General features: G+C 41.6%; 1 protein-coding gene across 1 annotated transcript in view; it reads right to left on the bottom strand.

Annotated features, from left to right (window-relative positions):
- LOC117368847 (hyaluronan synthase 1-like) overlaps positions 1-26,768 on the bottom strand; it is a 99,145-nt gene that overhangs the window by 27,009 nt on the left and 45,368 nt on the right. The window contains exon 3 of the mRNA XM_033962590.1: positions 9,968-10,674. Within this exon, the coding sequence (XP_033818481.1) occupies positions 9,968-10,674 (707 nt within the window). The remainder of the gene's footprint in view (positions 1-9,967; positions 10,675-26,768) is intronic.

Here is a 26,768-nt window from a genome sequence, read left to right as displayed (position 1 = left end):
ATTTCTCCCCCCTTGCCTTTGTAGCATTTCTCCCCCCTTGCCTGTGCAGCATTTCTACCCTCCCCCCTTCCCATATGCAAGGTAGATGACTTTAAAATATGCAATGTCACCTCAGTAACAGCTACAGAAAAATAGACAAATGTAGTGCAAAATATAGACAGCAGATTTAAATTCTCAAAACTGACACATTTCGACCTCTAAATTGAAAATAAAATCATTTCCCCCAACCTTTGCTGTCTGGTGATTTTTCTAATCATCCTTTCCCAGTCTCTGGTTACACTTTCTTCTGACTGTGTTCTTAAATGTGTTTCCAGGGCCTTCATATTCATTGAGGGCCTTCATATTCATTGATTGTTTTTCTCTCATTCTTTACTTTCTACCCTGCATCCATCTTTGGCATGAACTTTTAACATTCAACTTTTTTCCATTTTTCTGTTTTCTTCTCAAAATCTACTTTTCCATGTCTTGCCTTCCCTTCCTAGCTCTCTCCTCTCCCATGGTCTGGCATCTCTCCCTCCTTCCCTCCCCATTTCCATGGTCTGACATCTCTCTTCTTCCCTCCCTGCTTCCTTTCCCCTTTTCCCACAGTCTGGTATCTCTCTCCTTTTCTTCCCACAGTCTAGCATCTCTCTCCTTCCTGCAGTGTGGAATCTCTCTTTTACCTCCTACCCTTCCATTCACTGGTCTGTCATCTCTCTCTCTCTCTCATTCCCTCCCTTCCCTCCCTTTTCTCCCCCTCCTCCCCCAGTGTAACATTTCTCCCTCCATTTCTCCTTTCTGCACCCTGCAGTTCAACATCTCCCATCCCATCCTCCTTTCTGGCCCCTCTCCCAGTCCAACATTTCTCCCTTCTTTCCCTCTACCAGTCCAATATTTCTTTCTCTCTGCCTCCTGCATGCTTCCTCTCCTCCGGACCACATTCCCTCCTCTAACCAATATCTCGCTCTCCCTCCATGAGTCCAACTGTTCAATCTCTGCCCTCTACACCTTCCCCTGAGTGTGACATCTCTCTTTCCCTCCTTTCTGCCCTCCCCATCCAACATTTCTCCCTTTCTCTCTCCAGCACTTTATGCCTCCTTCACCCTTTTTCTCTCTCCTTGCCTCTTCCCTCGAGTGTGACATCCCTCCTTCCCACCCCCAACAATTTTTCTTCTTTCCCTTCCCCAACTCCACTCACAACTAATATGCTTTCTCCTCATGCATCATCTCACCCTCCCCTCCACTCCATGTCCATTTCTCCCTCTCTCACTACTCTTTCTTTCTACAACATTTTTCCTTCCCTCCCTCCCTCTGGGTTTGAAGCAGGCAGTGTGCAGCACCTATCTCTTCTCTCCCCTCCCCCTCTCCTTCAAGTTCAGCAGCACATTTCTCTTCCAAGATTTACAAAGAGCCACAAGGTGTAGCTTCTCTCACTTCCAACCCCTCACAGGTCTCTGCACCTCTCATCCCTCCCTCCAACCCAAAGCCAAAGTTATCTCCCCTCTCCAGGCCCTGATCTTTAATCTCCCTCTCAAAGCCCCCCCCCCCTTCCGGCCCTACCAAGGTACCTGATGGTCCAGCAGGAGTCTTTGTGGCAGGAGCACAGTCCTCTTGCTCCTGTCTCCTCGTGGCTGCCTTCTAAAATGGCTGCCATGACTTCTTGCAGCAGCTCGCAGTACTCCAGAAAATGTCGTGAGCAGCTGTGAGAGGTCACATCAGCAATTTTAGAAGGCTGCCATGAGGAGGAAGGAGAGAGAAGACTGCGCTCCTGCCACAAAGACCCCCAAAGGACCACCAGGTACCTCAATAAGCCGGGGGGGGGGATCATGGGGTTGGGAGGGAGTTTAAAGGGTTGGGGCCTCAGGATCTTTGCTAGGCTGACCCACCTCCGATGATGCAATTTCCTCTTTCCTCAGGCTGTCGGCCTAGCAAAGGCCCTGAGGCTGCCAGATGGAATCGATAAAGTAATGCTAGTGGCAGCTGTGTGGGAAAGTTGAAAGCACAGTGAGCTGTTAATGCAAGTCCAGGATGGCTGGGAAGAGAAGACAGTGGCAGAAGGAGGGTGGGAGACTTATAGCACTGTGCCATGTACCCTGACAATGGTGCATATACCCTCTGGGGTATGTGTACTGCATTTTGAGAACCTCTGGTGTAGCTCATTTGTGCTCATTTTTCAACAAATTGTGAGGAAGCACCCATTTTCAATCATCACACTTATCTAGAACATGTCCATTCTCAAATCTTAATTCCAGATAATTAAAAAGAGAAGAATAAATGCACTTATCTGTTTCAGTTATTAACTCCTGCTTCTCTTCAATAAATAAATAAGTCACTGCAATGTCTTCCTGAAACACTTCTTTTATCTTCAAAAGGGTTTTTGTATGGTAGCACAGAGGTGAAGGTTTGATGAATGAACTTTTGAAGATAAAGGAAGCGCTTCAGGAGGACACTGCAGTGACATTCATTTATTGAAGTGAAGTGAGAGTTAATAACTGAAACAGATAAGTGCACTTAATCTTCTCTTGTTAATTATCAGGAATCAAGATTTGAGGATGGACATGTTCTAGATAAGTGCGATGATCGAAAATGGGTACTTCCTCACAATTTGTTGAAAAATTAGCACGCATGACCTACACAGTAGCCATTTTCTGAGCACTTTACAGAATTATCTTTAAAAAATAGTTTTAAAAAATATTTTTAGACACGGTATATGATTTATTAAATTTTGATGGAAATGAATAATGTGAAATAAAATATTGTTCCAGGACTAAGATATGTGGATAAGACCAGCAGAATGATAAAGGTCAGATTAATGGAACATCACAATGGTTTATATATTAGCAATTTGACAGCCCTTTGTTCCACACTGCCTGGAAAAATCACATCAATTGAAAGATCTAAAGTGGTTTATTATGTACAACATAAGAGTTGCCGTACTAGGACAGACTGAAGATCCATCAAGCCCAGAATCCCATTTCCAACAGTGGCCAACCCTGGTCACAAATACCTGACAAGATTCCAAAGAACAAAACAGATTTTTATGCTGCTTATACTAGGAATAAGCAGTGGAATTTCCTAAGTCCATCTTAATAATGGCTTATGGACTTTTCTTTTAGGAAATTAACCAACCGTTTTTTAAACCCTGCTAAGCTAACAGCTTTCACAGCATTCTCTGGCAATGAATTCCAGAGTTTATTTACACGTTGTAAAGAAATATTTTCTCTGGTATATTTTAAATCTGTTATTTAGTAGCTTCATTGTATGCCCCCCCCCCAGTCCTAGTATTTTTGGAAAGAGTAAACAAGTGATTCATATCTGTCTGTTCCAGTCCACCAGTATTTTATAAACTTCTTTCTTATCTCCCCTGAGCCATCTCTTCGCCAGGATGAAGAGCTCTAGTCACTTAAGCCTTTCCTCATATGGAAGTCATCCCATCCTCTATCATTTTCATCGCCCTTCTCTGTAACTTTTCTAATTCCACTATATCGCTTTTGAGATGTGGTGACTAGAATTGCAGACAGGAGCAATAACAAGGCATTATAACATTCTCATCTTTATTTTCCATGCCTTTTCTAATAATTCTTAACATTCTACGTCTCGTATTTACTTTCTTAGCCGCCACTGCACAATGAGCAGAGGGTTTCAACATATCAGTAACACCCAGATCCTTTTTCTGGACAGTGACTCCTAACGTGGAGCCCTGCATCACATAGATATAGTTTGGGTTCCTCTTTTACACGTGCATTACTTTACACTTGCTGACATTAAACGTCATCTGCCATTCTGATGTCCAGTTTCTTAGTCTCAAGGTCCTCTTGCAATCTTTCACAGTCCTCTTATGATTTAACAATTTTGAACAACTTTGTCTCATCAGCAAATCTAATTATCTCACTAGTTTTTCCCATCTCTAGATCACTGATAAATAAGTTAAAAAAATACCAATCCCAACACAAGCCCCTGGTGAACCCCTCTATCTATCCTTCTTCACTGAAAATATTAACCATTTAACCCTACTTGTTTTCTATCTTTAACCAGTTCTTAATCCATAATAGGACATAAGAACATAAGAAGTGCCTCTGCTGGGTCAGACCAGAGGTCCATCATGCCCAGCAGTCCGCTCACGCGGCGGCCCAACAGGTCCAGGACCTGTGTAGTAATCCTCTATCTATACCCCTCTATCCCCTTTTCCTTCAGAAAATTGTCCAATCCCTTCTTAAACCCCAATACCGTAATCTGTCCTATCACACCCTATGGAAGCGCATTCCAGGTGTCTACCACCTGTTGGGTGAAGAAAAACTTCCTAGCATTGGTTTTGAATCTGTCCCCTTTCAACTTTTCCGAATGCCCTCTCGTTCATGTAGTTTTCGAAAGTTTGAAGAATCTGACCCTCTCCACTTTCTCTATGCCCTTCATGATCTTGTAAGTATCTATCATGTCCCCTCTAATTCTCCTCTTCTCTAGGGAAAAGAGCCCCAGTTTCTCCAATCTCTCAGCGTATGAAAGGTTTTCCATACCTTTTATCACAAGTGTCGCTCTCCTCTGAACCCTCTCGAGTATCGCCATATCCTTCTTAAGGTACGGCGACCAATATTGGACGCAGTACTCTAGATGCGGACGCACCATCACCCGATACAACGGCAGGATAACTTCTTTCGTTCAGGATAACTTCTTTCGTTCTGGTTGTAATACCCCTCTTAATTATACCTAGCATTCTATTCGCTCTCTAAGTGGCCGTGCGCACTGTGCCATTGGCTTCATTGTTTTGTCTACCATTACCATTACCTACATGCAATACTTTACATTGAACTTTGTCTGCCATCTCGTTGCCTACTCCCCTAGTTTGTTCAGGTCCCTTTGTAATTTCCTCCTATCTCATTACTTTTTAAAAAAATTCTCTCAAGAGTTTTTCATGAGGTACTTTGTCAAATGATTTTTGAAAACCTAGATACACAATATTTACTAATTGTGACAGGGTGAAGTTCCTGTCACTGGTCATCAGAGGGAGTCCAAGCAGCAGAAAGAAGGAGCTAATTTGCATAATATCATGCAAAGGCCCCTGGGAACTGTCCACTCACCCTGAGTGAAGATGCTAAAAAGGACAGTTCCCAAGCTAAGAGCTAAGAAAAGCAAATGCTCCTTTGGGAGTCAGGTGACCATCAAGGGGAGGAATGCTGGCTTCAGCCTAACTCCTGGTAAGCCTTGTAGACCAGCCTGCCCGATAGAGCTTGGAGTCAAAGGAGGGGCTCAAGCTTGATGACCGGCAGAGAGCCTGGTGGAGTTGTGTGAGTGACCAGGTGTGTGAGCAACTGAGGGACTGGAAGGAATCTGCAGGAAGAGCCCTCACACAGAGAAACTGGCTAGGAAGGGCCTGGAAGAAGGGGTAGCCAGATGGCCTGGTAGAGTCTGGAGTCTAGGAAGGGGCTCAAGCTTAATGACCGGCGGAGGAATTGGTGAAGTGTCTAGTACCCATGGGGACCCAAGAGGCCGGGGACTAGGGGACCTGTGGTGGCTCCACAAGCAGCCCAAAGAGTCCAAGGTCCAAGGGTGAGGGGATCTGGCAAGTAACCAGTAGTAAGCCATGTGAGCACTGGCCAAAGGTCTGATGAGTGATCAGTGGAGAACTGCCTGAAGACCCGGAGGGCTAATGAAGGGTCAAGAGAGGACCTGAAGAACTATGGAGTCTAGGAAAGACCTGGAGATGATCAGGAAGAGTGTGCCTGGAGGTACCTGTCATGCGTTTTAGAAGTGTATGAATGATGTGTGTGTTTTGGTTACCATGTTCTTGTTTTAACAGAAGTGCCTGGTAATGAAGCAAAACCTGAGTAATGGCTTGGGGACAGATGTGTGACAGGTAATGACTACTCAACCCGATCACATAATCACACTGGCTTACCCCTTCAAAGAAATGTAGTTGATTGGTGAGGCAATATTTCCCTTTACTAAATCCATGTTGGCTTTGTCTCATTAATACATGCTTATGTATATGCTCTGTAATTTTGTGCAAAGAAGGTGATCGGAGGGGAGCTGACCTGAATTAAAAGAAGCAGTGTTGGATTTCTGAGCTACAGTCTAAATGAGGCCTTGATTTGCATAGCGATGGGCTGTATGTAGTGATTTAAAAACAGAGGCTGCTATGACCAAATTTATGCTGTATGTGGTTATATGAATCTTATTTAAAAGTATGTGATTTACATTCAGTCCGATGAATATCAGCTTAACCGGCTATGTTTCTAGCAGCAAAATAAACCCCAGAATTCAATGCCAGCCACCGGATACAGCCCAGCATTGAGTTTCCAGGGTTCCCACCAACTGTGAGAGATAGCTGGGCTACCTCCCATGGTCTGAATATCTGGCCCATAGTGTATAAATTCTCTTTCACAACAGTTCTATAAATTACACCATTAATTCACAATTATGAGCTTATGTGCACTAGGGGAAAAGCTCTATTAATGGCACCTAGTGGTACTTAGCTGAATTCCATGCACAACTCCAAATTTGTTGACTGACTTTAATTGGCATTTTAATTGAAAATGACATTAAAAGTTGATTAAAAAACATTAATTTAACTTTAATTGAAGTTATGCACAGATTTCAGCACAACGCCTACCAATGCCTAAGTCAAGGAACCTACTGGCGCCTAATGATGCCTACCTCAGAAGTGGGAATGATTAGGGGCGGAGACTTAAGCATCAATAGGCATTTCTGTTAGGCATCAGTAATTTAGGCCAGGAAAATCCTGGCTTAATATACTGGTGTCTAACAATAGGACACCTAACAATGCTTAAGTTAGGTACTGAGAGGTACAATGCTATAAATGGTTCCTAGCAGCTGATTGACAACCGCACTGAGTGGCGCCTAGGAATTAGGCCCCAAAAGTGAAAGCCAAATCTGTATGGATCAAGGGTAAAATGAATGGTGTCATTTAGCGTTCCTTCCAAAGAAGAGCTCCAAGGCTGAGGGAAAGGAACGCTAAATGACACTGTTCATTTTACCCCGGATCCATACGGATTTGGCTTTCACTTTTGGTTTGTCATTAACTTATTTGGGACTCCTGATGCAGGCAATTTAGTCAAAACATGGTCCATGTCGAGTCCATGATTTGCCATGCACTTATATGATTGACAAGACTACCATGTGCATGGATTTTTATCATTGGTTGCTAATAAAGTGGGTTTTGATGACCAGGCAGGCTCTGCTCTCTTCTTTTGGACTTTTCTGCTATTTGTGCAGAGGTGACTGTCTCCTTTGTGGTTACCAAGATGCCCTTATACATAGAACTAGCGTTATGTGCATGGCACTGGATTGTCTAAACTGAGGTGCCTATTTATAGACTTACCCCATATGAGTTCTAAGGATGGATGACCAGAAAAACCCAGTTTGTTCAGAAACACTGTTCCCCCTGAAGCAGAGAAGAACTGCAATTTAGCCTATGCCAGAACATATACCAGTTTCAAATTAATTAAAAATTTTCAAAATAAAAAAATTATGGCCATTTCAGATCTATGATTATATAAGTGATCTTCTGCAGAAGTGATACCCCCCAATATTCATATCGCAGGGGATTGCTGGCACTCGCCAATAGTCTGCAGCAATACCGTAAGTTCAATGCCAGTGCTGTATTCAGTGACTGGCATTCAATTTCTGATCTGTCTTTGGCTGGTTGAGACATAGGCTGGCTAAGCCTTAACTGCCAAATATAGGCCACCCTTTTAGGCAGCTCTATCTGGTCACCAAAGCTAGCTGGTGAGTTGCTGAATATTGGTGGTGTCCAGCTATATCATGCAATATAGCCGGTCATCAGCCAATTCACAGAAAGTGATATTCAACAAGAGATAACCGCTTAATATCGCTGGATAGAAGACTAGGAGCATTGAAGCACTTACCTCGCTGACTCGCGCTAAAAACCTCTAGTGATGCTTGATAAAAACGGGGAGGGGAGGGGAGGGGGAGGACTGACTATTGACCTCAATAGTGTTTAGTGATACACTAGCTCCATTAATATGAAGGCTTTAAAATCCTTTTTTTTTTTTTTTTTCAAATTAGGAAAGGTGTATTTTAGTGCGTTTATAACACAATCAAGTCTTTGAGGATGCAGTTGAAGGGAATTGGGGAATATAACTATGGCTACAAAAGAGCAGGTTACCCAAGTTAAATGGAAGCAGAATTCTTACTCTGCCAACTTGATTATTTGTAAAATAAGGTTTTAATGCCTAGAAATGGTAATAGTAGACTGTAGCAGTTTCTTAGAGAATTATAGAACGATACAGATGGAAGAAACCTCAGGAAATCATGTAACTCCCTCACATCGCTAAACCATTCCAGAAATATGTATGTCTATACTGCTTCAAAAATCCTTCAATAATGGAGATTGTACTACTTTCATAGGTAGCACTTCAAGACCACTGCTTCTGTCTTACAAATGCACCAATAATGATAAACACCAAGGGGTCAATATTGAAAGCGAGTTTTAAGGGCAGGAGAGGCTCCTAGTTGGTTAAATTGTTTGTGTGGAGCTACCTACTGATCTCCAGCAGCACTTAAACAGTTAGGCCTGGATTCTCTAACCAGTGCTGATTTTTTAAGGCACCAATAGGTGCCAAAGTTCAGTAAAAAAAAAAAAAAAGGCATTGAAATTATGTTTTTAACTGAGTTTCAAGGCGCCTACAAATTCGGCTCCAGAATCACATCTCTTTAGGTGCTTTAGGCCGCCTAATGTCACTGTGGCTGTGACTAATGCCTAAGTAGGTACAATTCACAACAAAGATAGGCGCCAGAAATGTAAGTCTGGAAAAACATGGCCTACATTTCCAGCCCCTATGTTTCTTGGAGGCACAATTCCCTAAATAGCACTGTCGTGCGATTGACACATGATAGGCGGCCGTTGATATTGGTGCCATATAGAGAATCCGGGCCTTAAGGCCTGATTTTATAAATGGCACCTAACTTGTAGGCGCTGGTCTACGTGGTTGTCAATTAACCATTAGGTGTCCTTTATAGAATCATGTCTAGCAGCACGTAGGCGAACTTAGGCGTCACTAGGCATCATTGAGGTAGATGCTGGTATATTAGGCCATTACTGGCCTAATTTACTGGTGCCTAGCTCACATTCCTAGCAATGCCTAAATTTACCATACACCCCTATCCACACCTACTTTCAAGGTAGGTGTCATTAGGCATCAGAGGGTGCCTTGACTTAGGTGTCACTAGGCGCTGCACAGATATCCATGTGCAATCTTAATAATTTAAAAAATTGTTTTTTAATGGCTTGGCCAATTACCATACAATTTAACCAATTAAAAACCAATTTAGTTATGCACAGATTTTAATTAGGTATCGCTAGTCATCCACAAGTAGGGTGCTGTAAATAGAATCAGGCCCTTAGTGCCCTGAATATCAACACTAACCACTAAAGCTGTAGATTGCTATTTTGTGGGAGGTCCAGTACTGAATATCGCGCTTAACCATACATGTGATTGCCAGCCGCACATAACCATATATTCAATACCGATACTCAGACATGACCAGTATTGAATATCCAGGCATAATGTCATCAGCAGCCAAAAAAAATGCTCACAGCTGAATATTTACCCCTGAAAAAAATAATACAGTAGCCTCCTCTGTATAGGGCTGCCATGACAGTTCATGCCATGTCCAGATTCACCCTTCTCTGGATGGGAATTAACTATCAGACAACTTTGCTGCTTTAATACATAGACTAAAAAGTTCAGGTTCAAATCAACAGACAGTCAAGCTCTGAGCATTCTAGAAAAATGTCTGCTGGCTATCATTTCAGAGTAGAACACTTTCTGAACTTTGTAGTCTATTGCTACCTTGCTGCAAAAGAGAATGTAAAATAAATAAATAAAAAATTTCAAGCAGCAAACTGAGCAGATATAAAGTGGAAGTCACAGAGCAATCATCAATAAACATAACCCAGCAGTCTCATTTTAAGCCTTTCATCCCCGAAGGGTAGCAAAGCAGATCATACCTGAATATAATCCACTGAATCTGCAAGAGCCTTGAATGCAGTGTACATCACCTCTCTCTTTCCACCCCACTTCTGCATGATGCAGACACAACGCTTGGTTTTGATGAGTTCTTCTACCCTCTTCCTTCCAACATCTGACAAGGAGTGGTGGAGACTCCCTCGGCTGTTCTTCTGGTTTATCTCATGGAGACTTCCTTTCTTTTCTTTCCTGGTTTCTGTCCACCAAGAGTGATAGTTCTCCTGCCAAATGTAGGTCCCCACTTCTTTCTCCTCGCTAAAGACCTCTAGGAACATGTCCATCATGTACAAGTCTTCCTGGCCGTTACCATCAATTATCATGACAACCTTCAGCTTATCTGATGGATAATTGGTATCCTTGGCTGAGACCAAGCACTGTCTGAGGTATGTGGGGTCCTCCTGGAAGGCTGAGATGGTCAGGGCTACTGTCTTTTGGTAACTGCACTGTAGGTTGTCCCTTCTCATCTGGCGGTGCTCCAAGTAGGCAAAGAAGCTCTGCATAAGCAGGTGGAAAACCAAGATTGCACCATAGAGACCAAAGGAGGTGAGCTTAAAGGGATCATGAGTGATCTGGAACTCAATGATGTAGGCTGCCAGGACACAGCTAAAGACGGTCACAGCAAAGACAATGGTAACGATGCGTCGTACCAAAGATGATGGGGTTTTGTGTAGTTTGGTGTACTCCATATCTAAAAGGAGAAGAGTAAATTATTTTAAAATGTCAAAGTTGAGTTTGGTCTATGATGTTGTATAGCTACAGTACAAAATTGCTTGTGAGACGCTCCTCTGCTTAGACCAGTGTTCTTCAACCTTTTTACACCCGTGGACCGGCAGAAATAAAATAATTATTTTGTGGACCGGCAAACTACTAAGACCGAAATAAAAAACCACATTTCTGCCCCGTCTCCGCAAGCTCAGTCCCCACAAACCATCTGATCTCATCTGCACAAGCCTCAATTATGATTTTATATTGAACGTATTTTATTAAAGTATAAAAAGAATCAATATTCTATACAATTGTCATTTTATTCAGAGCAAGGACCAATAAAACCCTTGTCTCCCCTCCCCTTCACATATATCCCCTCTACTATCAAGAAAACTGAACAAGCCAAATTATTACAGAATGCTACACAGAAATATCATGCTAACAGAATACTGTAGTCACACATGACAGGAATACTGTTAGGCTTTGCAGTCCCCAGTTATGTCTCTAGCAGGATATATATTTCAAATTTGATATATTGTAATGACAAAATAGAAATAAAATGATTTTTTTCTACCTTTTGTGGTCTCTGCTTTCATCTTCTTTCCACTCTTTTCCTTCAAGCGTCTGCCCGTTCCATCCACTGTCTGGCCTCTCCCCCTTCCATATGTATATGACTTCTTTCTATGCCCCTCTCCCCTTTCCATCCAGCCTGTGCCTCCTCTCTCCTTTTTACATCATTCATTTCAGCTTCACTGCTTTCTTCATTTTTATCTCTCCTATACCAGATCTAGCATCATTATCCCTCTCTCATTTCTCTGCTGACCCCCTTTCCAGCATCAATCTCTCTGTACTTTCTCATTCCTGTCTCTCCCCTTTCCCTCCTCTAATCTCCCTGCCAGCTGTTTCCTTCCTTTTTTCCTTCTCCCTTCCCTCCTCCCCCTATCCAACAGCAGCTCTCTTCCCATCGCTATCCCTCTTCCCCTCCCAGCAGCATCTCTCCTTCTACCTCCCTCCAGGTGCAGTAGCAGCTCTCCCTTTATCCAGCAGCTTCCCAGCCTCCAACAGTGGTTTCCTCTCCTTCCAGCAGCTCTCAGTACTTGCCTGCAGCAGTGATTTCCTTAGGCAGCCTTGGGTCCGTTGCGCCTCTGAGAAAAGGGGAAGTTGCCGAAGTGAATCACTGCCCTGGTAAGTACAGAGCTGCTAGGAGAGGAGACGGCCACTGTTGAAGGCTCCCCAGGATCTTACTCCTGCTGTGCCCTGCACATTCGTGACCCGCCCCCCCCCCAAGCCGGCAAAAACAGCTTTGCACCACAGGCCCTGCCGCCCAAGATGAGCTGGAGGCCCCTACCCACCGCATCATGCACGTGGGCAGACTCTCAGTACAGACGCTGCTGATGGCCCCAATCCACACGCTGACCATCTCCCTTCTACTTGTAGCTTCCCTGCAGCCCTCTTCAGCGACTCGGCAAGGGCAGCGATCAAGACAGGCTGCCGACGTCGGGACCTTCCCTCTCTGAGTCCCGCCTATTTTGTTCCAACTTCCTATTTCCGCATAGGCGAGACTCACAGAGGGAATGCCCAACGTCGGCAGCCTGTCTTGATCGCCCGAGGCTGGGAGGAACAGAAGATTTCCGAGGCAGGAAATTTAACGGCGTCCATCTTGCCGGCCCTGCGCGGACCGGCAGGAATTTTCTGCGGACCGGCGGTTGAAGAACTGTGGCTTAGACTATTGACAGAGGAACCTATCCAGCCAATGCTGGATTAGGAGTTACTCTTTTGGGAAGTCTTTGTACTATACTTTCTCATTTAAATCCCCCCTTGGAATTGTCAGGATGCAGGCCATGAAAAGAATAAAAGATTTTTTTCTTCTGCAACTTTCCAGTTTTTGATGATTTAACAATGAATCAGGCACTCAGTAGCCAAAACATGAACTGTGCTGAGAATGCAGTTATTGTGCAAAGTTCACAATTTAAATGAAAATTATTTTCCACATAAGAAGCCACATCTTATCTACATAGTCCAATATGGGAACAATGGTGATACAGTGGTTTTCAACACTTATACATATATGAGAGCTTGGATAATTTTGTACTTCACATTCTGTAGCTTACTAGAAGGAGATTATATTTCTTGACCTAGTGAGTTTGTTTGCATGCTTGCTCGGGCTTTGTTTTACCTCCACTTCTAAGGAGTAGGCAAGCTTTCTACACTCTTTGAAGTCCTAACACTTTGTAAATACTAGTTCCTTCCCTGCTCACTCCAATTCACATTTACCCCATCTGCCAAATATTGCTATAAAGGACTATTCCTCAGTTAGTTCAATTGAATTAAATAGAAGTATTTTGCTATTGGTTGAAATAAAAATAATGAATGTCAATTTTAGTGAGATTCAAAATGGTAACGGAATTCAAAAATGCACGTGATAAGCACTAGGGAATCCTATGTGGAAGGCATGGAACCAGACAAGTTTAGCAGTGATTAGATGGTAACCCCAGTAATTGAGAAGCAAAGACAGTGCTAGGCAGACTTCTGTGGTCTATGTCCTGATCATGGATGGACAGATTCAGCTTTAGTAATTGGAGAACAAGGCCGGTGCCAGTCAGACTTCTATGGTCTCTGCCACAATTGTGGCTGGAGAGATTTGGAAGGGATGTATTAGGACTTCAATAACAGCTTCAGTAGTTAGAGAACAAGGCTAGAGCCAAGCAAACTTCTATGGCAGTGCCCTGAAAACAGCAAGGACAAATCAAGATCAGGTATGTATATGAAGTATCACATCATACCTTATGCTATGAGTTTATCTTGTTGGGAGACTGGATAGACCATACATATTTCAGCATGCCTTTGGATTAAGATAAATCTTGGACACCTCACTTTACATTTGAACACTGACAAAAAAAACCTCTGGAGGGTAAGACAATTTTGATTCTCACTAAGATGATGGAATTTTCTGCTATATAATTTCTTAGAATGTTAAATTTTTATATTTAAAATTTTTAAATGTTATTTGAAAATATATCTTATATGAAATATGTTGTGAGAATCTCGTATACATTGAGGTTCATAATCGAAATGGAAATATGTCTAAAACCCCCCTAAAATGGTACTTGGATGACCTAAAAGAAAGGTCGTCCAAGTGCTGTTAATCGAAACGGGTTTTAGACATATCTAAAAGCATCTCAGGCCTTTTCACTGTCGCTGTGCGTTTTTCAAGGAGTGGTTTTCAAGGGGCGTTTTTCAAGGAGTGGTTAGGGCAGAAGGTAGGTGGGATGTGGGCCAACTTAGTCGTCCTGCAGCGATAATCAAAAGTTTAACGAGACTGCCTAGACAGAATTTATACGTTGTGACTTAGACAATCTAAAACCAGGTACAAGTGCCCAGAAGTTATCCAAAGTGACCAGGTAACCACTGCAGACACAAAGTACATACCCCTACCTACACACACACACACCCACACACTTCCCCAGTGATCAATGACCCCCCTCCCCCACACCGCAATAAAAACCAGAATAAAAATGTACATACTTGCCTGCAGAACAGTAGCACTTGGCATAGGAAAGCCTAGTAGAGCTGCACAGAGGTGGCATAAGTAGTCTGGGGGGTGGGCTAGTGAACCATAGAGAGGAGAATCCTGACCCATAAGCCACTCTAACCACTGCATTCATGGTGAAAAATGTAAGTCCACCAAAAAAAAAAACAAATCCTATTGTACTGCCATATAGAAACATAGAAACATAGAAACATAGAAAGATGACGGCAGAAAAGGGCTACAGCCCATCAAGTCTGCCCACTCTTCTGACCCACCCCATCAAGTCTGAGTGCTAATGACCCAGATCCTTAGCTCGACCCCCATAGGGATCCCACGTGGATGTCCCATTTATTCTTAAAGTCTAGCACGCTGGTGGCCTTGACCACCTGCACCGGAAGTTTGTTCCAGTGATCTACAACCCTTTCTGTGAAGAAATACTTCCTGGTGTCACCATTAAATTTCCCTCCTCTGAGTTTGAGCGGGTGCCCCCTTGTGACCGAGGGTCCCCTGGGGAAGAATATATCGCTTTCCGCCTCGACACGACCTGTGATGTACTTAAATGTCTCAATCATGTCTCCCCTTTCTCTACGCTCCTCAAGAGTGTATAGCTGTAGTTTGCCCAGTCTTTCTTCGTATGAGAGACTCTTGAGTCCGGAGACCATTCTAGTGGCCATTCGCTGGACAGATTCAGCTCGAAGCACATCTTTTTGGTAGTGTGGTCTCCAAAATTGCACACAGTATTCCAGGTGAGGTCTCACCATGGCTCTGTAAAGCGGCATTATGACTTCAGGTTTGCGGCTGATGAAGCCTCTATTGATACATCCCAACATCTGCCTTGCCTTGGATGAGGCCTGCTCCACCTGTTTGGCAGCCTTCATATCTGCACTGACGATTACTCCCAAGTCCCGTTCTTCTGAAGTCCTAGCTAGTGTTTCCCCATTTAAGGTGTAAGTTTTGCATGGATTTCCGCAGCCGAGATGCATGACCTTACATTTCTTATAGGTGCCACCTGCAACCATAAGGGCTATTAGGTTGGTAGACAGGTGGATATAGTAGGTTGGGGGGTGGGCTCACCATGACCTATAAGGGAGTTGTGGTGAGATATTTATGTGGCACCCTTTTTGTGAAGTTCCCAGCAGTGCCCTGTAAGTTGCCCCACTACTCTGTTGTCATGTCTGGGTGGCCAGTCCATCATTTTGTTGGTCTCTTCCACATCCAAAAGGTCTTTTTCTAGGCGTTTGGGACTTGGATGATTTTTTGGATGAGAATGTGGTATAAAGATAGACAACTTAGCGGTCTGGATGATCAAACGGCTGAACGTTTTGGATGTATTTTTTGAGAATGAATTTTAGACGCTGCCAACTTTGGACGACTAGCGCCTTAGGCCCAAAACGGACTTAGACATATTTTTTTTTTAAATTATGCTTCTTATTAGTCATAAATGAAATAAATTTATTGTTTTCATTACTACAATTTCATTTTGCTCTTCTATGGGGTGGTATAGAGGGGAAAAGAGAGCCATGAAGTCTGCTATCCCAAGAATATGGTAGGAACCCACTGACCACTCAAGCAACTGCTACTTCTGTATGGTGGACTCTTTCAAATGTTGAACTGGCAAGCATGCTTCTACAGCAGGGATCTCAAAGTCCCTCCTTGAGTGCCACAATCCAGTCAGGTTTTCAGGATTTCCCCAATGAATATGCATGAGATCTGTGTGCATGCACTGCTTTCAATGCATATTCACTGGGGAAAACCTGACTGGATCGCGGCCCTCAAGGAGGCACTTTGAGATCCCTGTTCTACAGTCACATATCTGCACATTCCTTTGTCCATCACCCTGGTGCCACATTTCCCTGAGTTTTCCATACCCATTGCCCCAGAGAGATAGCAGCTGTCTTCAAAAGAGAGCAGCAAGTCAGAAAGTCAGGGAGACTTTGTAGATCCAGTTTACAATAACAGTGGTGCAGCTGATAATAATAATAATAATAACTTTATTCTTCTATACTGCCACAATCTTGCGATTTCTAGACAGTTTACATGCGGTTTACAAGCTGATGAGAAAAACCCATGCTATCCAAACCAAAAAGACCTCAACAACCTGATCCGAGATCTTGATCTCACCAAGTCCAATGCCAAGCTTTTGACTTCTAGGCTCAAGCAGTGGAACTTGTTGGATGAAAGTGTGCAAGTCACAGATCGGAGGAAGCATCACCAAGCTTTTTCTACCTTCTTCACCCATCAAGATTGGCTCTGCTTCATCCACAATGTAATCAGTCTATTTCAGGCAATTGGAATCACCTGTAAACTGAAAGAGTGTCATCTCTTCATTGATAGGTCATCCAGGAGCATCAAAACCATGCTGCTCCTTAAATGGAAACAAGTACCCGTCTCATCCACTGGTTAACTCAGTGCACCTCAAAGTGGACTACAACAGCATCAAGACCTTACTAGACACCTTGAAGTATGATGTGTATGGCTGAGAGGTCATTGGAGACTTCAAAATGGTGGTACAGTGCTCCCCAGCGAATTCGCGGTCCATGGTTTACGGTCCCGATCATTTATGGTATTTTCTGACCGTGAAGGGGTGGCAGGAGAGGGCAGCCGGAGCACCGGCAAGTGAAGGAAATTACTCGCGGTATGCTCCAACCGCCTCTTCCAGTATTAAAGTCAGGCCTCACCAATCAGGAGCTGCGTGTCAAAGCAGCTCCAGATTGGTGAGGCCTGACTTTAGTGCAGGAAGAGGCGGTTGGAGCATTCAGCAAGTGATTTCCTTCACTCGCCGGCACTCCAGCTGCCCTCTCCTGCCTAAAAACCGTATTCTCAGTTTTTTGACATTCGCGGGGGTTCCTGGAACAGAACCCCCGCGAATATCGGGGGAGTACTGTATTCCTAATGGGTCTCCAAGGTGGTTTTACATGGTTTCCCTGCTATCTCTGCCTTTGGGACAGCAGGGACCCAAAGGCACACTAACAAAGGCGGGACTGACCACAACAAACTGAGTTTTCTGGGGAGAAACAGTATCAAATGGGAACTAGTGGTGAACCCACAGAAGGTGCTGATGCCACTACTGTACATCAAATCGAGCCTAATGAATCGATTTGTCAAAGCTCTAGATAAGGAGACGTCGGCCTTCAAAACATCTTCCCTAATCTGTCTGAGGCAAAGGTCAAAGCTGGTGTCCTTGTTGGATCACAGATAAAGAAGATCCTGGAGTGCAGCTTGGAACAGTTTGTCACAGTGGTTTGGGGCTTCCTGGGCAATCACAAGGCCAAAAACTATGTGGAGTTGGTTGAGAATCTAGTGAAGAAATGCAGTAAAATGGGCTGTCGAATGTCTCTCAAAGTGCATGTCCTTGATGTTCAACTTGAGACATTGTGATTCATATGTTGTTTTCTATGACTTTATAAGAATGAAAAGATGAAAAATTGGCATTTTCACATTTTAAATAGGTAAATTGAAAAAATTAATTATCCTGGTCACAAAAGCAAAGTTTTATAGAAATAACAGACATTTTCTATACTTTTTAGGCATGAGCAATTAGGAAATTACAATGTATTTTTCAATTCTCAATTAGAGTGTAGTTATTAGATATAATTATGGGGGGGGGTGATAATCTTTTTGTCATATATATTGTAATTCTATTTAAGTGTTTTTATAGAATTATATGATTGTATTTTATTTTGTACTTACTTATGGCTTTAAAATGAATAAAGAAATTTAAAAAAAAGAAAAATATTTAAGGTAAGCCAACAAAAGGAACAAACTAGATTTCACAAATCAGATACAAAAAGCACAGTTCTGAAGTTTGCACAGATAAAGATAAACCACTTTATACTCCAATAACAAGAGCAGAAGCAAGTAGGACTACACACAGGGAATCAGAACAGGGGATAGATCTTGCATACAAGAGGCTAGCTTCTTCTTTTAACGTACAGGACAACTGATGAAAAAGTTAACTGAACTCATTGGCCATGTTGTCTAAAAATCCAGTCCCTGGCTTGCATAGATTATGATTTGCATCTGAAAATCATTCTTTTCCAATACTTAAACATCACAGTCAGTGTTAACTTCAAATGCTGACTGTGGCATTTAAATTCATACCCAGTTATTCAACACTGTGCCATACCTGGATACTGGCACTGAATATATTTTTCTATTTTCTTTCAACAGGTGCAAAAAAATCCTACAGCTGAAGTATGACTGGAAAACAACATGTCACCAAATCTGTTGTTCCTACTATCTATATGGAAAGTGTGATCCAAGGTAAGGAACTGGTTTCATGTGCAAGATATTTGTAGACCCAATCCCTCATGAAAGAAGGGGAGGAACTGAGGAAAGAGGTGGCAAGGCTGAGAAGCATTCATGATACTGAGAAAAACATCAATAAAATGTTTCTTGAGGTAGCAAGGATCTCCAGCAGAAGCAATGCTGAAAGAGGACAACTGAACACAGGCCACTTGACTCTGCAGAATTGATACCCTGTCCCGGGCTTCACCTTCCCTCAAACTGAAGAGGCAGAATGCAGCCCTGGAAGTGGAGAAGATGAGAAAATTCCAGAAACAGGAGGAACTGAAACTCAAAATCCACTAGGAAGTAAAGAATAGTGGTAGTTGCTAATTCATTTCTGAGGGGAACAGACATGACATCTCAGGCGGTGTGGTTTATGGTTTATTAATCTTGTTATACCACTCGTTCATATGATTTTCCAAAGATTTCTGAGCAGAGATGGTATCCATTTATCAAAAGAGGGATGAAGCATCTTCTGCAGCAAAATGGCTAAAAATGCAAAGGTACAGTTTAGGGGGTGAAGAAATAGTGGTGCATGTCCCCCAATATAAAGATAGCAGATGTAAATTTGAAAAAATAGAAACAAATCACTTTACAAATTAACAAATAAAAATAAAACAAAAAATGAAAATGGGAGGGAAGGAGAGATAGAAATATGCTGCTCAAGAGTTCTGCTTCGGGGGGGATGGGAGGGATAGAAAGATGCTGCAGAGGGAAGGCACAAGTGGATGAGTGAGAGGGGAGGAAAGATGCTGCACATGTGGGGGAGTGAAAGGAAAGAGGAAGATTTGGGGTGGAAGAGAGAAAGGTAGAGATGATCATTGTATATGAAAAAAATAAAGAAGAAAAGAAGGTCCCAGGCCTCATAGTCTAACAGAACAACACAAAAGAGGCACAGGAGATGTCTTAAACCAACCTAAAGTTACATATGTTTTATTGATGTCAACAAATGTCCCAAAACATTTTTTTTAAGTCCTTCACATATAGTACAAGTCCCAAGTCCCAACAAGAATCTGTGTTTCGGCGACTCCGCCGCCTTCCTCAGAGGACAACAAAGGACTAAAATGGTAATAAAATGCGTAAACATTAAAATCATTGCTAAATAACCTAACGAAATCAAATAAAACATCAATAGTACAGAATACACACAATATTGATGAATATGACAAGCTGATGTTTAAAAAGCAATAAGATCATAATGTAAAAATACATGTAAAAATGAACTGTATACATATACATACAAATAAAGTAAGGGAATAAGAAATAGAAATGCATCATGTCTCAAAAGATGACCTGAATAGGCTTATGTAAAAAATTAAAAATACAAAATTGAAAATACAAATATGCTTGTCTTAAAACAATTATATGAAACACATGGATAATGATAAATATGCCATTCGGAATGAGAGCTGATGGTAAAACATGAAAAGAAAAGATGCCAATTATCAGAAAAAACAAACAATAGAAGTCATATGTCAACCCCTCCCCCCAAAAAAGACCTAATAGGGCTTGATATTAGATAAATCAAACAAAACTACTAAGAGGTACAAAACTGAAAAAGAGGACCATTAAAACAGTGTTCTTCAACCAACGGTCCACGGTTCGTAAAAATTTCTTGCCTGTCCGCAAAGGATTCGTGTCGAGCCTGCGTCAGCTGACTTGCTCCTACAGTCTCATATGCCAGGATTCTTACCATAGGCTTCGGCCAGTGGAGGATGAACAGCAGCAGTGTTTAAGATGGAGGAGTTGGGAGTGGACACAGGGTTCTTTCTCCCCCATTGATATCCCATCTGAGATAATCGGTGCCTACGAACCAGAGGGTACAAGAGCCAGAGGATGCGCCCATCAGGTAAGAGTGCAGAACAAAGGTGCTCACAGATAACCCACTTTCTATTTCTATAGGTTCTTCTTATATTGTAGCTTTCCACTGCCGGTTTGTAGAAAAATTCATCAGCCACACAGCTCTCATTACAGCCTTTGAATTAGCTGGTTGTGTGTGTGTAGCACTTAAACTTCCGGTTTACAAGCATGGTTTTTAACATGCGGATGCCCAAGCACAGAGAAAGGGGAGGGTGCATAGGTTCAGATTTAAGGTGATGGGAGTTGAAAGACATATGTGTTTGAGTGAGGGCTTGGAAGTTTTCTTCGTCTGGCTGTAGGTCTAGTAACAGGATAAAATATTAAACAAGGAAGTCCATTTGTGCTGGTCGATCAAGATATATTGACAAAAACAAAAATCTGCAACCATAGAATGATGAGTAATAGAAAACTTTTTTTTTTTTAGCTATTTATCACTGCACTTTGATATAGGTCGGTATATATCGGCGATGTTATTTTCTAGTCCAGGCTCATTTGGCAACTAGGATCCAGCAGTCATACACTGAAATGTTTAGGCTAATATTATCAGTTTTACAAGCCTTATTTGGGAAAGCAAGAATTGTGCTGCTATTTTTCCCTGTAGCAAGCTGGCTTAGGGCTCTCTCTGACCAGGGGGCAATTGCCCTAGTTGCACTCCCTAACACTATTCCTGTCATGTGTGACTGAGCTATTCTGTTAGCAAGAGATGTCTGTGTAGTATTCTGTAATAATTTGGCTTATTCAGTTTTCTTGATAGTAGAGGGGAATATGTGAAGGGGAGGGGAGACAGGGGTTTTGTTGATCCTTGCTCTGTATTATTTGTATTTATAAAATAGCAATTGGTTTTTGTTTTTTTAAATTCATTAATAAAATATGTTCCAATATAAAATCATAACTATTTGAGGCTTGTGCGATGAGATCAGATGGTTTGCAGGGACAGAGCTCGCAGGGACGGGGCGGAGATGTTTTTAAAAATTTATTTCAGTCTTAGTAGTTTGCCAGTCCACATAATAATTATTTTATTTCCACCGGTCCATAGGTGTAAAAAGATTGAAGAACAGTGCATTAGAATACATACGTTAGAATAAAATTATCTATGCACTGCAAGCTTACCTGCAAGATTGATACTATTAAAGGTAAATTGATATCCCATATGCTAATTAATAATCATGAATTAAAGAAAAAAGTAAGATAAATCTTTAAATCATTATATAAGTTCCCTCACATTGATTCAAAAAATTATTCATTAGTTCATATATGTCATTGTAAAAGCAGCTGTGATTGGGTTATTTTTTTTATCCTTGCAAATCCTTTTTCCTATTTACTATTCATCAAAAATCTTCTTTGTGCTTATACAATATAAGATGACATCAAGTTAGCAGTTTTCCACCTTTCAAAAGCGCTTCTCAGTCTAATTTTGCTGAAAGTAAGATTTAGTATGCACTCCCCCTACTGCTCAAAAACAAAATAGCATGACATTCACATCATTAATTTTGAAAGACAGCTCGAGCTGCATATATTTCTAGGTCCCTTTAAATTCAACCTCAATGCACATGCGCGAACTTTTGGCGCTCTTTTTAAGAGAACAGACACCAGAACGTTAAGAGACCACTGTGCAGTTATTTATTTCTTAAGCTTGCAACTTCTGTTCACATTCATGTCCTAATATTCCCCTCCCCAATCGCACATGCACTCTCCCCAGCAAATAACACACTAGTCATCCCCTTGAATCTCATTTACAAAAAATATCCAAACTCCTAAATAAGCATCTCCCTTAGGTATCCATTTAACCTTCTCCTAAATAAGCATCTCCCTTAGGTATCCACTTAACTGATTCCTTCAAAGTTAGGTATCTTCAGTTGCCTATATTGTTTTCCCCACTGAACCTTGTAACTACTTGAACCCTGTCAAGTTATTCTATTGATAAATCCAGATATCTTATACTTGTATTTCTATACCACAACATGTAATTTACTTAAATCGTTGTAATGTAATTCTCTCGGTAATGTCCTGATCTCTTTTAACTGTAATCCGCTTAGAACCGCAAGGCACAGGCGGAATAGAAATCACAAATGTAATGTAATGTAATAATTATCATTATTGATTTTCCCTCTGCAGCTTTGGTATAAATGCAGTCAAGTTACATAAGGTCTGTATTTTTTTTTTTTTCGGACTTTATGCCTGAACACGCTGTCTTTCATCACTAACTTTTGTATGCAAGGAGCCATGGATAAAGATTATTTTAAACATCACGTTCTGATATAGATTTATAATATACTTTGCATTTTTGCACACATGGTCTGTCCCGTTTATATCATAATTGATACACTGTGCACTCCAGAAAATTGCTATGTTTTTGACCTCAGTTGTTAACTAATGTGTCTGGTTATATGAAACTATGCATATAGAATTTTCATTTATATGGTTTAGCATTTTAGTGGGTTTTAAAAAAATATATCTGAAAGAGATAATACATTATGGGCTCCTTTTACTAAGCTGCGGTCGTGTTTTTAGCGTATGCTGCATATTAGCGCACGCTAACCCCCCAGCTCAATGGAGGCATTAGCATCTAGTGCGTGCGGAAATTTAGCGTGCACTAAAACCGCTAGCGCAGCTTAGTATAAGGAGCCCCATATCTTCATTTTTACATGCACCACTTCGGTCCAGTTTTAAATTGCACAACAATTTAACAAGATTTATCTTACTTTTTTCTTTAATTCAGGATTATTAATTAGCATATGGGATATCAGTTTACCTTTAACAGTATCAATCTTGCAGGTAAGCTTGCAGTGCATAGAAAATTTTATTCAAACTTATGTATTCTAATGGTCCTCTTTTTCAGTTTTGTACCTCTTACAATTTTTTCATAAGCCATCCATTGATAATTTGAAGCATTCATCTGTGCAATGAATTTAGGCACTTGGGATTCATAAGATTTGGCAATTCATTAGTTTTCAGTTCATCATTTCAGTACTGAGTATAGTGTTAAAGCCACATTCAAGATCAATTTAGATTTTTCAGATTTAATGATTTAAAGGCTTTAGAGCATATTTATTATTTTATTAGAATTTCCCCCTTTTTTATATATAAAAAACATACAGTATATAGTCTAACATTTAATATTATAAAATCACTTAGTAGTTTTGTTTGGTTTATCTAATATCAAGTCCTATTAGGTCTTTTTTTTTGGAGGGGGAGGGGTTGATATATGACTTTTTTGTTTGGTTTTTTCTGATAATTGGCATATTTTCTTTTCACGGTTTTACCATCAGCTGTCATTCCGAAAGGCATATTTATCATTATTCTTGTGTTTCATATAATTGTTTTAAGAAAAGCATATTTGTATTTTCAATTTTGTATTTTTAATTTTTTACATAAGCCTATTCAGGTCATCTTATGAGACATGATGCATTTCTGTTTCTTATTCTCTTACTTTATTTGTATGTATATGTATATAGTTCATTTTTACATGTATTTTGACATTATGATCATATTGCTTTTTATACATCAGCTTGTCATATTCATCAATATTGTGTGTATTCTGTACTATTGATGTTTTATTTGATTTCGTTAGCTTATTTAGGTATGATTTTAATGTTTATGCATTTTACCATTTTAGTCCTTTGTTGTCCCCTGAGGAAGGTGGTAGAGTTGCCGAAACACGGATCCTTGTCGGGACTTGGGACTTTACTTGTACTATATGTGAAGGACTTTTAAAAAAAATATTGGACATTTGTTGACATCAATAAAACATATGTAACTTTAGGTTGGTTTAAGACATCTTCTGTGCCTCTTTTGTGTTGTTCTGTTAGACTACGAGGCCTGGGACCTTCTTTTCTTCTTTATTTTTTTCATATACAATGATCATCTCTCCCTTTCTCTCCTCCACCCCAAATCTTCCTCTTTCCTTTCACTCCCCCACATGCGCAGCATCTTTCCTTCCCTCTCACCCATCCCCTTGTGCCTTCCCTTTGCAGCGTCTTTCTATCCCTCTCATTCCCCCGAAGCAGAACTCTTGATCAGCTTCTTTCTATATCTCCCTTCCTTCCATCTCCCCCACCACAGAAGCAGAAATCTTGAGCAGTATCTTTTTATGCCCCCCCTACTGTGCAGTTGAACCCCCACTGACCCTCCCATCTTTCCATCTCTCCCTCCCATCCGAACCCCACCGACTGTCCCACTGCGAGATGACCGACAAACCTCCCTCCAGCAGCGTCGGCAGCACTGTAAACAGGCATCAGTGATGCAGCAGAGGGAATCACCAGCGGGAGAAGGCTGTGATGCAGCTTGTTTAGAATGCTGCTGACGCTGCTGGAGAGAAGTTTGTCGGTCATCTCATGGTGGTAGGGTCGTTGGGGTTTGGATGGGAGGGTCAGCGGGAGTTTGGCTGCATAGGGGAGCGGGAGCATTGCCGGTGAATCCAGGGATTGCAGTCGGGGAGTGTTGGGGACATTCAGGAGGGGCTTCGGGGTTGCACCGGCATGCCCCCCTGACATTTTAGACCTGCTAATGATTAGACAGTCAGGCTAAAAAACAGGGAAGTCCTGTTCAAATCCTACCCTGGGTCAGTCACTTACCATTCCATTACCTAAAGTAGAAAATCAGATTGTGAGCTCTCCAGGGACAGAAAAATACCTACTGAACCTGAATGTACACCACTTTGATAGTTGTCAAGCTTGTAGTTGATATATAAGTAATTAAAAATAAAAAAAATTTACAAGCAAAGGACTGGGGTGAAATAAACTCAGAGGGCAAATCCAAATTCTAATCAAGAGACCAGATTCTGGAACTAGGTGGTCTTCACTGGATCCAAAGATTTTATCTTTTCTGGAAGAACCAATTTACTTTCCTTGCAGCTTAGGAAAGACCCTTGAGCCTATCTTGTCCAACTAACTAAATTGTTTTACACCAAACCCAGCATCTTCACTAGGCTACACACACTCCTTATAGCAGAGACTCCCTTTACTCATCTTTTTCCTCTTAGTTCCTGAACAATTCCAGCAAAACTAGATCTTCAGTTAGGTCTTCTTGATCAATTTCCCCAAGCTCTGTAACCTCAGCCTATAGGAACCTATTCCCTTAAGCCTGGGTGTTCGTAAAACTCATACTTTATTTGTTTATCCATCAGCGAAGGGTTGCAAGTTTCTCTTATATCACGAATGTATGCTCTTATATCAGACTGCCATTTGGGCAAAGATTTTAAGCAGCTGTTTACCATTTCATTTTCTTATTTAGAATTTAGGAGACACTTGAAAACCTACTTGTTTTCTAGGTTCTCAGGCAATTAATTTCATCTTTATTCCCTAATGGTCACATTTTATTAGTCTTTTGTAAACTGCATAGAACTGCAAGGTTATGCAGTCTACAAATTGATTTTATGTTTATATTTATGTCTACCTCAGAAAGGGTGAAAAAGAAAGAGCAAGAGATATCTCCTCTTGGACAGCATCATCACCTTTTCTCCTCCCACACTAAAACCACTACTGTCTGGGCGGTTCATAGACAAAACCGCCGAAGACAAAGGCGCGTGCCGACAACTGAGCGCAAGACGGAAGCGCGCGCCAAAGAAAAAGAGTGTTTTTAGGGGCTCCGACGGGGGTTTTTGTTGAGGAACCCCCCCACTTTACTTAATACAGATTGCAGCGGCGTTGTGGGGGGTTTGGGGGATTGTAACACCCCTCATTATACTGGAAACTTAACTGTTTCCCTGTTTTTTAGGGAAAAAGTAAAGTTTTCAGTAAAATGTGGGGGGTTACAACCCCCCAAACCCCCACAAAGCGGCGCGATCTGTATAAAGTAAAGTGGGGGGTTCCCCCCCGACACCCCCCATCGGAGCCCTTTAAAACAGTCATTTTCTTCGGTGCGCGACTCCACATTGCGCTCAGTTGTTTGCGCGCACCTTTGTCCCGGCACGCTTTTGATCTGACACTATCTGGGCTCATGGAAACTCAAATCACCAGTAAGCAGGAATTTGTTGACTTCCTTAAAACACAGAATTGTATTTATTTAATTTTCTGTAGCAGTCTCCCAAAGGAGCTCAGAACGGTTTACATGAATTTATCCAGGTACTTAAGCATTTTTCCCTGTTTGTCCCACTGGGCTTACAATCTATCTAATGTACCTGGGGCAATGGGGGGATTAAGTGACTTGCCCAGGATCACAAGGAACAGTGTGGGTTTGAACCCACAACCTCAGGGTACTGAGGCTGTAGCTATAATCACTGCGCCACACTCTCCACTTTGATTAATGTCTGATAATCACTTCTTTATATATTTGTGGAAGTCCCCTTGGCTTAAATGAGTCCTTAATTAGTCTTTTAGAACTCTATTTCCTTTTTATATATAAGGAGCCATAGCTAAGCAATTTAGTATCCAGGGCAAACAGATACTGTATATTTATGGTTT

Source organism: Geotrypetes seraphini, chromosome 11, assembly GCF_902459505.1.
Source record: "Geotrypetes seraphini chromosome 11, aGeoSer1.1, whole genome shotgun sequence".
In the NCBI taxonomy this organism is placed as follows: Eukaryota; Metazoa; Chordata; class Amphibia; order Gymnophiona; family Dermophiidae; genus Geotrypetes; species Geotrypetes seraphini.
The sequence above is the reverse complement of the archived record's forward strand: the minus strand, read 5'-3'. Positions and strand labels throughout refer to the sequence as shown.